The sequence below is a fragment of the Thunnus maccoyii genome, chromosome 18 (genome assembly GCF_910596095.1).
Source record: "Thunnus maccoyii chromosome 18, fThuMac1.1, whole genome shotgun sequence".
Classification (NCBI taxonomy): Eukaryota; Metazoa; Chordata; class Actinopteri; order Scombriformes; family Scombridae; genus Thunnus; species Thunnus maccoyii.
Genome location: NC_056550.1, coordinates 30,159,151 through 30,171,650, shown reverse-complemented (window position 1 = coordinate 30,171,650; position 12,500 = coordinate 30,159,151). Strand labels below are relative to the sequence as shown.

The 12,500-nt window shown below is 44.2% G+C and overlaps 1 protein-coding gene across 2 annotated transcripts in view; it reads right to left on the bottom strand.

The window, feature by feature from the left end:
- Window positions 1–12,500, bottom strand: part of LOC121884964 (integrin alpha-3-like) — a 34,366-nt gene that overhangs the window by 21,384 nt on the left and 482 nt on the right. Inside the window, exons 2-8 of one of the 2 annotated variants that reach the window (XM_042394100.1) lie at window positions 11,352–11,422; window positions 11,013–11,182; window positions 3,598–3,725; window positions 2,831–2,916; window positions 575–711; window positions 306–412; window positions 1–50 (exon numbers count right to left, since the gene is read on the bottom strand). The exon at window positions 1–50 is cut by the window's left edge and continues 43 nt beyond it. In XM_042394100.1, coding sequence (XP_042250034.1) covers window positions 1–50; window positions 306–412; window positions 575–711; window positions 2,831–2,916; window positions 3,598–3,725; window positions 11,013–11,170 — 666 coding nt within the window. In that variant the 5' untranslated portion in view covers window positions 11,171–11,182; window positions 11,352–11,422. The remainder of the gene's footprint in view (window positions 51–305; window positions 413–574; window positions 712–2,830; window positions 2,917–3,597; window positions 3,726–11,012; window positions 11,183–11,351; window positions 11,423–12,500) is intronic. The other variant, XM_042394101.1, reaches the window with a different exon arrangement.

Below are 12,500 nucleotides of genomic sequence, written 5' to 3'. Positions count from 1 at the left end.
CTGGGTGTCAAACTGAACATCTGGATTCATCCAGGACACATGGACGTTTCCTACCACACACACACACACACACACACACACACACACACACACACACACACACACACACACACAGAAAATACATACTCAGAAATAACACAACAGAAAACACACTCAACTAAAAAATGTTCAGTCAGAGATAAAATCTTTACAACATTTTCTGAATCTGAGTCAACAAGAAGAGAGAAACATATGAATAAACTAAACTAAACTAAAATTTAATTATTATATATATATTATTTAATTTAATTAAATGAAGGTGGTACCTTGCCATTCGTAGCTTCCAGGTGAGCCAACAATAACCTCAGTCTGAGTGATGGAGGCAGATATTCCCATGTTACACATGACCTCACTGCTGACATCACCCAGGTGACTGCGCGCGCGCGCACACACACACACACACACACACACACACACACACACACACACACACACAGGTGAGGAGGCGGGGCATCGAGCTGACGTTATCCTGACCTACTGAGAACTTCACTGGTTTAAACTGTAAATATTATGTGACTTGTGTCATGTGACCCACCTGCAGGGCTGGTCGGGGTTCTGCCAGTGCATGTCCCCCTCGTCATACTCCAGGTTGTTGCCACGGAGATAACAACGACCAATCATGTGCCTCAGTTTGAGCGCTCCATAGAGCTTCACGAATCGGTGACCACACGCCTGACAGAGAGCATTAGTTAGCTGCTTAGTTATTAGTTAGTCCATTAGTTAGTAAATTAGCTAGTTGGTTCCTTAGTTTGTAAGTTAGTTGCTTAGTTAGTTAGCTAGCTAATTAACTAATCAACTAGCTAGCTAGCTAACTAGCTAGTTGGCTCCTTAGATAGTCTGTTAGCCAGTTAGATAGTTAGTTAGTTGGCTCAGTTTGTTAGTATATTAGTTAGTTAGCGCCTTAGTTAATTAGCTGGGTAGCTAGTTAGTTAGTTGGTTAGTTGGTTAGTTGGGTAGTTAGTTAGTTAGTTGGTTAGTTGGTTAGTTGGTTAGGGTTAACCCAACCAATTAATGGTCAGTTAACTGGTTGCTTATTCAGTGAGACATTTATTTATTTAGTTGGTCAGTTTAAAAACAGTCAGTCAGCCAGCTAGTTAAAGGTTAATCTGTCACCTATTACCTATCATTAATTAATCAGCTCAGTCAATTGGTCAACTCGGTTGGTTAATTAGTGTGTCAGCCTGTTATAATTAATTAGGTATTTAGTTGTTATTTAGTTAATCTGTCATTTGGTTACTTAGTCATTTATTTAGTTTTAGTTAGGAAGTTACTATAGTAACGTAACTAGAGTTGGTTAGTCAATATGACTATTTGAGTTGATCGCCACAACCTTCTCTAAAATTTTCAACAAGAAATGGGAGTTAAGATATGGGCCTATAGTTCTTGAGCAAAGCAGGATCTAAGTTTTCTTTAATACGGACTGAATAGTAGCATGTTTAATTGGCAAAACTTTTAAAAATAGCGAACATGGTATTACATCCACTGGGCTGGAAGATAGCTCATTTCCTAATCAAACCCATCAGATCTTGCAAGCTGATTGGTTGGAAGGAGTCCAGAATAGAAGGAGATAGAGTGGGGCTAGTGTTGGCTGGGCAAGTCACAGGATGAATACTGGACCTAATAGCTAATTATCTTATCAACAAAGAAGGTAAGAAATTTATAACAATCATCGATAGAGAAAGATGGTAATGTAGAGAGCAGCAGTGAAACGATGATACTTATAGCGTTGAATGAAATTGAATAAAAATAAAAAGATTTCTTTTTGAAGAAGAAATTAAATTAGCAAGGTAAGCAGTCCAGGCTTCTTTACTAGTGCATTAAGAGATCTTTGAGATATAGGCGATAAACCTCCATAGTCATTCAGTCCTGCAACATGTCAGCGGACAGCGTCAGTCATCCACAGAGAAGTATCACAGATAGCTCTGTCCTAACCTTTAAAGGTGCCACTTTGTCCAGCAACATAGAGCAATGCTCTTTAAAATACTGCATTAAAAAATCTACATTGTTAAGATTTATATTAATATCACAGCAAAAGTGTGCTGAAAGCTAATCAAGGGCAATATTGCTGCAATTAACAAGGCAGGGAGATGGCCTGGTGGGCGGACCGGCAGGATAAATCTGTTTGGACTTTATTTAACTTTCTTTCTGTCTTCACAGCTTGAACAAAATGAATGAATGAATAAATAAATAACTTCAAAACAACGTTGGCACACTTTTATTTATTACATTATAAATGCTAAACTTTTAAATAAAAAGTTCACTCCAAAACAAAAGTGACCATGAATAAAATGGAGATGAACTGAAAAGTTCCTCACAGTTCTTCATCTTATGTTTCAGAACACAGACGTGACAAAAGTGATGCAAACATGAAAAGATGTCTGACTGAACCGTCTTCTGGAATTCTGTTTCCATCCGTCCGTCATTCTTTGATACATGAACTAAATTAAGCTTGACGGTTATCTCGCCACGGAGCAGGCTATGTCTGTGGTTACCATAGTTACTGACCTGATCCGGAGCAGTTCTTTGAGCTGACATGTCATTTTTTTTCCTATTGGCTGCTGAATTTTCACTAAACCTGCTTTCTGGAATACAGACAGGTTTGTTTTAATGAGTTCAGGTTTGTTTTAATGAGTTCAGGTTTGTTTTAATGAGTTCAGGTTTGTTTTAATGAGTTCAGGTTTGTTTTATATATTCCCTTCATTCCCTTTAACACCAGCCCAGAGGATGCCGCTGACTGTAAACAAGTTTAAATCAGGGACAGCTCAATCAGCCAATGAGAACACAGACTCACCAGGACCCTGCCCCCAGGTCGCCCCTGACTGGCTACTGAGACGCCCAGCCACATGTCTTCAACTAGGTCCTCAGACAGGTTCAGGTCTGAAACAGGACAGGACAGGTGAGTAACACAAGGAGGGGCCCGCTGACAGTCATGGGCCCCGCCCACTGGTAGTTAGAGTCTCCGCCCACTGACCGACAGCGCCCCGCCCAATGGGCATCTGTCAGAAAGTGGGCGTGGCCTCTGTGTCTTGGTGGGCGGGGTCTCTGTCTGGTATCTGGCAGCTGCTGCAGTGTTTTATGATGATTAACTCCTCTAATTGGCCGTTGCCGTGGTTACCATGAATTACAGCCCATTCAGGACAAAGCTTTATCATGTCTGAGTGTGTGTGTGTGTGTGTGTGTGTGTGTTTGTGTGCAGATAAAAGCTCTCTGAGGAAACAGAAATGGACAGCAGCTGTCACTTCTCACTGAGAGATGGACTACCCATAATGCACCGGGAGAGATAACATCACAGGTCTGAGTGTTTGGAAAACAGGAAACAGAGCCACTGCTAACCTGACCTGTTTTTTCTCACCTGAGTTCTGACTCTCAGGCTTTATATAAAACCTGATTCCTTCCCTCTGATTGGCCGACACAAACCTCCTCCATCGAAACATTTTAATTCCATTAAATGAAAACTCTCAGCTGCATTTCTTTACTAATAAAGTTTAAATATTACAGACTGTAAATCTTGCTCTCTGATTATGTTCATATGTAAGCTCTGATGAAGTTGAGTCTCACCTGGATCTATGAGCTTCATCCTCCTGCAGTCTGATTGGTCAGCAGTGATCGGGCAGCTGTACACTCCTCCTGTTCGATTGGCTGGAACATTAGGCTCCGCTTTCTCCCTGGGAGCTCCCACCAATAGCCTGTCAGGATGATACAGGTGAGACAGCTGTTAGCTCTAGTCCTAGTATATGTCCTGTCAGGCACCCACAAACTCTTTCAAGGATCTCTGAAATATCCCAGGAGCCTTATTAAGCATTCTGGAATCTTTTCAAGGACCCCCATAGTGTCTTAAAGGACTCCAAGAATCTTTTAGGGCATCCTGGAACCCTTTCAAGCTCCTATGAAACATCTTGAAAGTACACCAGGAGCCTTCTAAAGCACCCGGAAACTCTTCCAAGGACACCTGGAGTGTCCTGGAGGACACCAGGATTAATATATCTGAGTTCTGTTCTGTTCCTTTGTTGTGGTTACAGTCCTGGAATAAATGAAGAGACTCAGAGGACACACACACACATACACACACACACACACACACACACACATACACACACACACACACACACACATACACACACACATACACACACACACACACACACACACACACACACACACACACACACACACATACACACACACACACATACACACACACACATACACACACACACACACACACACACACACACATACACACACAGACATACACACACACACACACACACACATACACACACAGACACACACACAAAGGACAAGGACAGTAAGATGACTCGTCTCATTCATTTAGGTGTTTAAATTAATTCGTATCTCAGCTGAGACGACGAGCAGGTTTTTACTTCAGTGAAACCTGGAAACAGCTGTGAAGTCATTCACACACAAACCTGACTGTGTGTGTGTGTGTGTGTGTGTGTGTGTGTGTGTGTGTGTGTGTGTGTGTGTGTGAACTCAGGACAGGAAATGAAACTCATTTAAAGAGAATTACACACATACACATGCATCTCAGATCAGTCTGCCAACTGAGCATGTATAGATGTATTATAACAGCTGGATACTGGACCCAAAATGGCGCCTATTCGGTCCAATAAGAATTCTTCTTCTGCGTTGTGCAGCTTACTGAATATGCGCTGTCGTGTTTCCCCTGCTGGCCCCGCCCACGAGTTCCTGCTCGGCCCACAGACTTTATATTGTGATGATGTCACAGATTTTAAAATCACTTTTCTCGGCTCGAGTAAAGTTTTACAAATATAAAACCTTAATGGATCAAAACTTCATGATAGAAAGAGTCACAATTGACCTTTTTAGCAGTTGGAGGCGTCCTGTCAGCGGTTTTACAGACGTCTCTTTTATAATGGAGGTCTATGGAGAAAATGCTGTTTGGGCTGCTGGGAGATTTTTCACTGTAATACCACCAGCGACCACTGGGAGAAACTGGCTGCAAGGCTGAGCGGCGGCACCATATCCAGCTCTTATTATACATCCATGGTGATGATGTCACAGGTATCACATGTCACATGTCAGAGCTGTCAGATGTGAACAATAACACAGTTTCATATTCAGGAGTTTAGCTCCACTTTCACCTGTTTGACCTTTGACCTGTCTGTTAACATCATGGATCTCACTTTCATCTCCTCAGAGACACCTGGACTCTTCTCAAGGACCTGTAGGACTTACTCCGAAACACCTGGAATCTTATAAAGGATAGAAATGTTGCTGTTTGGCCAATCACAGATGGACAGGCGTCTGATAGGCGGGACTCAGAGGAAGACACTGACCTGCCAACCCCTGAACTCCCCGAGGAGACAAGTACTGTGTGTTTGTATGTGTGTGTGTGTGTTTGTATGTGTGTGTGTGTGTGTGTGTGTGTGTGTGTGTGTGTGCACAGTCCATTAGCAGCTGATCCAATTAGAGAACATAAAGAGACAGTGGTCTTTACGGTTGTCATGGTAACCACCAGAGCTGAGTGACCTTTGAGTGACCTCCACACTCTGATCATGTGAGCATACATACATGTTTATCAGAGTGTACTGAAAGCAGATGATACGGGCTTGTACTACCTGGAAAACCGCCTCAAGAACCCCTAAACCTTCCTAAAGACTCCTTGGCACTTCCTCAAGGACCACTATAACCTACTCAAGGGCCCTAGAACTTCTTTAAGGATTTCTGTAACCTTTTCAAAGACCATTAGAACCTACTCAAGGACTTCTGAAACCTGCTCTAGGACCCTTAGATCTTCCTAAAAGTTTCTGGAACTTCTTCAAGGGCTTAAGATCTTATTTAAGGAATCATGTAACCTTTTCAAAAACCCTTAGAACTTCCTCAAGGACCACCAGAACTTCTTCAAGACCCTCCAAATTTCTTCAAGGATTCCTTGAACCTAGACCTCCTCAGTCCTGGCGCCAGAGAAAAGTCACTGGCTGGGCATTTGATTTTTATGGATGGGCCCCACAACCCCCCCCAGCCCGGGACCCTCACTACCTCTCAACTACCCCTCCAACCTGCACAAACATCAGCCACGCTGTATTTGCATACAATAATACATCACCATCAACAATCACTCATGACTGCAGTTTAATTGAGGCTCGCTGTAGGCCATCGCTTACACACACACAGATGAAACAACCGAAGTCTGTTCCCACCTTTAAAGCATCTTCCTCCTGGTTTTACTGGCAGGAAAGTCCCAGGCTCTAACAATGTCACTTTCCAATGACATCAATATTAACTCGAGTATGATTCCATTTTAATGTAATATTTTAATTTAACATTTTGATTGTTAACAGGAGTTTCTGTATAACTAGTCACCATGTTAACTGGCGGTTTTAGTTGAATGTGTGTGGTTGCTCATAGTGACGGCAGCAGGCTCCTGAAAGCCTGATCAATTTTACTATAATTAATACATACTCATCCGTGTTCATTATCTGCATTAACCATTTACGTAAGTTAAACTGTGCTCAGCAAGAAGCCTTCACTTCATAACGTTTCTTATAATGTGGGAAACAAACTGTAGCCTGTAAGTTGGCAGCGCAGCTGTATCTTATGATTTTATACTGTTATCTTCAATCAGAAAGTGGCTAAATATTGTGTAAACTGTGTGGTCACCGGGTTTGACCAGCTTACCGTCTGTTCATCATTCAAACTATTTAAAAAGATTAATTTTAGAAAAATAAGTAAGGAAATGTGAATGCTTCTTATTGGTGACACCATTTAATTTACATAATGTAATACAAAAAGGAGCCGATGAATTTAATCTGTGTTGAACATATGATCATTTAAGACTTTTGGGAGGACACATACATATTCTGTTCGTGTTTTCAACAGCTGCTGTCACCCAGACAACCATGATACATTCAGGTGTAACACAGTCACTGGTTAGACTGAAACACCGGCCGGCGTGCTAACCTCAGCTAGCCGCTTTAACTTCCAGCTCCAGCGTCTCACGCTGACAAAAACTCTGAATAACAGTTTGTAACTGCCGCGAACTGAAGCTTGGAGGGTCAATAAAACTTCTTGGAAACAGAAAGAGACGATAGAAAGATTTAAAAAAGAGTGAAACTAAAAGAGTAAAGATGACAACTCTTGCTGACATCAAAACAAAGACCACTATTCCAGTTTCAGTTTTGGAGCAGCAGACGTACTAAACACTGGGTGACGTCTCACTTTGCTTCAAATCCAGACACCACAAACAGACAAAAAACGTACAAATGAGGCAGTTTTTTTTTCAGATCCCATAAAACTTTCGCAGTTACTCCTGCAATCTCCACAGAGACTCCTAGAAGTTATCAAGGGCTCCTGGAACCCACTTAAGAACCCCTAAAGTTTCCTAAAGGCTCCTTGAAATTCCTTAAGAACTCTATGATAACTTGTGATTCATGTGACCAAAGACCCCTTAGAACTTCCTTGTGTACCACTAGAACTTCTTCAAGACCCTAAACATTCTCCAAGGACTCTTGGAACCTGCTGAGGGACCTCTAGACCTCCCTAAAGGCTCCTGGAACCTCAAGGCCCTTGGAACCTACTCAAGGAAAGCTAGACCCCCTGGGACTGTAGAGATATTTTGTTTCAGACTCTGAACATGTTATTAACGCTGTGGGGCATCCACCTGACACTGAGAGCAAATTCCTCTTGTGTAACAGAGGACTTTATTTTTCATTTAAAGAACACACATACACACACTCCTCTGATCTCACAAGACAACATCTGAATCTTGAACATGTTTTCATGTCAGAATATTGAGGACCTGTCTATGACACTGTGATGAACATATTAATTAAAGTTTTTAATCTACAAACTAAATGTTCCAGTTTGAACTTTTCATCAGCTGCTCAAACAACAAACTGACACCACGAGCCTCTGCTCCATCAAGTCTGTCTGACTTTCAGAAATTAAATCCTCATGTTTCGTTCTGAGCGGTGTGCTGACAAAAGGCCGACCAGGGGCCGACAAAAGGCCAACCAGGGGCCGACAAAAGGCCGACCAGGGGCCGACAAAAGGCCGACCAGGGGCCAACAAAAGGCCGACAAAAGACCGACCAGGGGCCGACAAAAGGCCGACCAGGGGCCGACAAAAGGCCGACCAGGGGCCGACAAAAGGCCGACAAAAGGCCGACAAAAGGCCGACCAGGGGCCGACAAAAGGCCGACCAGGGGCCGACAAAAGGCCGACCAGGGGCCGACAAAAGGCCGACAAAAGGCCGACAAAAGGCCGACCAGGGGCCAACCATGGCCGACCAGGGGCCGACAAAAGGCCGACCAGGGGCCGACAAAAGGCCGACAAAAGGCCGACCAGGGGCCGACAAAAGGCCGACCAGGGGCCAACAATAGGCCGACCAGGGGCCAACAATAGGCCGACCAGGGGCCGACAAAAGGCCGACCAGGGGCCAACAAAAGGCCGACCAGGGGCCAACCATGGCCGACCAGGGGCTGACAAAAGGCCGACCAGGGGCCGCTGAAGCCGGAGCGACCTGCCTACACGGGGCTGATGGTGAGCCTCTGTTAGCTTGGTACTAGAGTTACGTTTCTTTTACAGCATCATGTGTTTCTTCTAATTACAGACAGAAATCAGGAGTTTGATGATTGAACGTAATTCCTGCTGGTTTAATGAGCGTCTCACACAGACAGTGGAGGTCAGACAGGTGTCAGACAGACAGACAGGTGACAGACAGACAGGTGACAGACAGACAGACAGGTGACAGACAGACAGACAGGTGACAGACAGACAGGTGACAGACAGACAGACAGACAGGTGTCAGACAGACAGACAGACAGGTGACAGACAGACAGGTGACAGACAGACAGACAGGTGACAGACAGACAGACAGGTGACAGACAGACAGGTGACAGACAGGTGACAGACAGACAGACAGGTGTCAGACAGACAGACAGACAGGTGTCAGACAGACAGGTGTCAGACAGACAGGTGACAGACAGACAGGTGTCAGACAGACAGGTGTCAGACAGACAGACAGGTGTCAGACAGACAGACAGACAGGTGTCAGACAGACAGGTGTCAGACAGACAGACAGGTGTCAGACAGACAGGTGACAGACAGACAGGTGTCAGACAGGTGTCAGACAGACAGGTGTTAGACAGACAGGTGTCAGACAGACAGGTGTCAGACAGACAGGTGTCAGACAGACAGACAGACAGGTGTCAGACAGACAGGTGTCAGACAGACAGGTGTCAGACAGACAGGTGTCAGACAGACAGACAGACAGGTGTCAGACAGACAGGTGTCAGACAGGTGTCAGACAGACAGGTGTTAGACAGACAGGTGTCAGACAGACAGGTGTCAGACAGACAGGTGTCAGACAGACAGACAGACAGGTGTCAGACAGACAGACAGACAGGTGTCAGACAGACAGGTGTCAGACAGACAGGTGTCAGACAGACAGGTGTCAGACAGAGGCTACGTTCATGTTTCAAACTCATATTTTAAGACTGAAGAACGTCCACATTCACACAGACGACCTTCATCTGTGATTAACATAAACATCTCTGCTTTCTCTGGACAAGCCTTCACTGCAGGAATGGAGAAGGATTCATCATTTTCTGCATTTATGAACATATTTAAAACATGTTTATGTTTTCTACAGCGCATGTTAATAAGATATAAAGTATAGAAGGTGCAGAGCAGCATTTTGTGTTCCTGTGGTTTAGTTGTTGCACTGCAACACTGAAAAAAACCACCGAACATCACCAGAAGTCACTCAGCGACGCTCTGTGGTTACATTCAATCATTTATAGCAGACAGACAGACAGACAGACAGACAGGTGACAGACAGGTGACAGACAGACAGGTGACAGACAGACAGACAGACAGACAGACAGACAGGTGACAGACAGGTGACAGACAGACAGGTGACAGACAGACAGACAGGTGACAGACAGACAGACAGGTGACAGACAGACAGACAGACAGACAGACAGGTGACAGACAGACAGACAGACAGACAGACAGACAGACAGGTGACAGACAGACAGACAGACAGACAGACAGACAGGTGACAGACAGGTGACAGACAGACAGGTGACAGACAGACAGACAGACAGACAGACAGACAGACAGACAGACAGGTGACAGACAGGTGACAGACAGACAGACAGACAGACAGACAGGTGACAGACAGACAGACAGACAGACAGACAGACAGACAGACAGACAGGTGACAGACAGACAGACAGACAGACAGACAGACAGACAGACAGACAGACAGGTGACAGACAGGTGACAGACAGACAGGTGACAGTCAGACAGACAGGTGACAGACAGACAGACAGGTGACAGTCAGACAGGTGACAGACAGACAGGTGTCAGACAGACAGGTGTCAGACAGACAGACAGGTGACAGACAGACAGACAGGTGACAGTCAGACAGACAGGTGACAGACAGACAGACAGGTGACAGACAGACAGACAGGTGACAGACAGGTGACAGACAGACAGGTGACAGACAGACAGACAGGTGACAGTCAGACAGGTGACAGACAGACAGACAGGTGACAGACAGACAGACAGGTGACAGTCAGACAGGTGACAGACAGACAGACAGACAGACAGACAGACAGACAGGTGACAGACAGACAGACAGGTGACAGACAGACAGGTGACAGTCAGACAGGTGACAGACAGACAGGTGACAGACAGACAGACAGACAGACAGACAGACAGACAGACAGACAGGTGACAGACAGGTGACAGACAGACAGGTGTCAGACAGACAGGTGTCAGACAGACAGACAGGTGACAGACAGACAGACAGGTGACAGTCAGACAGGTGTCAGACAGACAGGTGTCAGACAGACAGACAGGTGACAGACAGACAGACAGGTGACAGACAGGTGACAGACAGACAGGTGTCAGACAGACAGGTGACAGACAGACAGACAGGTGTCAGACAGACAGGTGTCAGACAGACAGGTGTGTACTCACAGGTATCTGTGTGTCTCCAGGTCTTGGTGCAGAGCGACTGACAGTCCGAACAGACTTCCGTCTTCGCCTCTCTTCAGCAGCGGGAACGACGTGTCCAGGTTAAACGCCGCACAGACACCGACACACACACTCAGCAACACACACGCTCCTGTCGCCATGGAGACACACACCTGAGAGGACGACAACAACATGCTGCAGTCAGACAGACAGGTGGAGTCTCTTGAGAGGAAACAATGCCGTGCAGGATGGTTTGTTTGTTTACTGATTGTTTATTGATAAAGTGAAGTCATGTGACCTGATGTGTGTGACAGCTGTCTCACTGACTGATTCAACACTCACTGCTTTTTTATTTATAGTGATGAATGTTGATGTTCTCCGTCTATGCGGATGACACCGTGTTCTACTCTGAACTACAGAAACACAGAAAACACAGATGAAACTTATTTGTGAGATTATGGATAAAACACTACAACCTGCAAAGAGAGCAACACATGACCGACGGGTGGCAAGGCTAGCATTGGCAAGCTAATCCACTAGCATGTTTACTAGCATGACTGCTATGTGAGCTGCTAGCTGTAATGTTAGCTTACAGACACATTGACTGCTGAGTTTTTATTTGATAATGTTAAAACACATTTCAGTTCACAGTTGTTGCTCTTCTTCTTCTTCTTTTTTTATTTCTGTCAGACTTTCTGGACACAGTTGGACCCAAACATTAAATAATTTGAGGGACGATTTATTTAACAGACATTAATGAATACTTACATTTATTAATTGTATCTAATTTAATAGTGAAGGATCCTTAAACTAAACGTTATGTTTGCATTAATATTCATTATAAATACATCATATTTTGAAGGGAGTTTGGCTGCTGCTGTGTTTAGTTCCAGAGTCTCCCTTCTGTCTTCTTCAACATGAATAATAATATTTTCTCATAATAAAACCAAAACGTCTGATTCAGTTTTAACAAAGTTTAGTTTATGAAATACAGAAATACTGAAGCTGCTTTCTTCTCTGTGGATTCAGAGTCTAAACCGTTGTTCATCATGATGTTTCTTGTTTTACTGACTGACGGACAGAACGATCAGAAACCAGGATCAGGTGTTTCCTTTCAGAAGGATCTGATGTTCACACGCTGACCTGCTCTCATTTAGAAATAAACAGAAATATGAACACAAAAGCTTTCGACTGTGTTGCATGACCTTCTTCAGTAAATGGAACGTGCTCAGGCAGCAGCAGATGGTTGAAAGCTCTGGGAATAGCTTAGCTGAGACAAAATGATCATAATTCAAGGTCCACTTACTGGCTGTTTCTGCTGCTTTCAATGGCATTACATGGTCTTTATCAGTGAATGACTGCAACAGATTAAATAAATAAACCTCACCAGACTCAGTGAGTATTTGAAAGGATTTAAATTGAATAAAACACAGCTGTAACTCAGTACATTTACTACATAATTGTACTTCAGTGCAGTTTTTAGGTACCCAA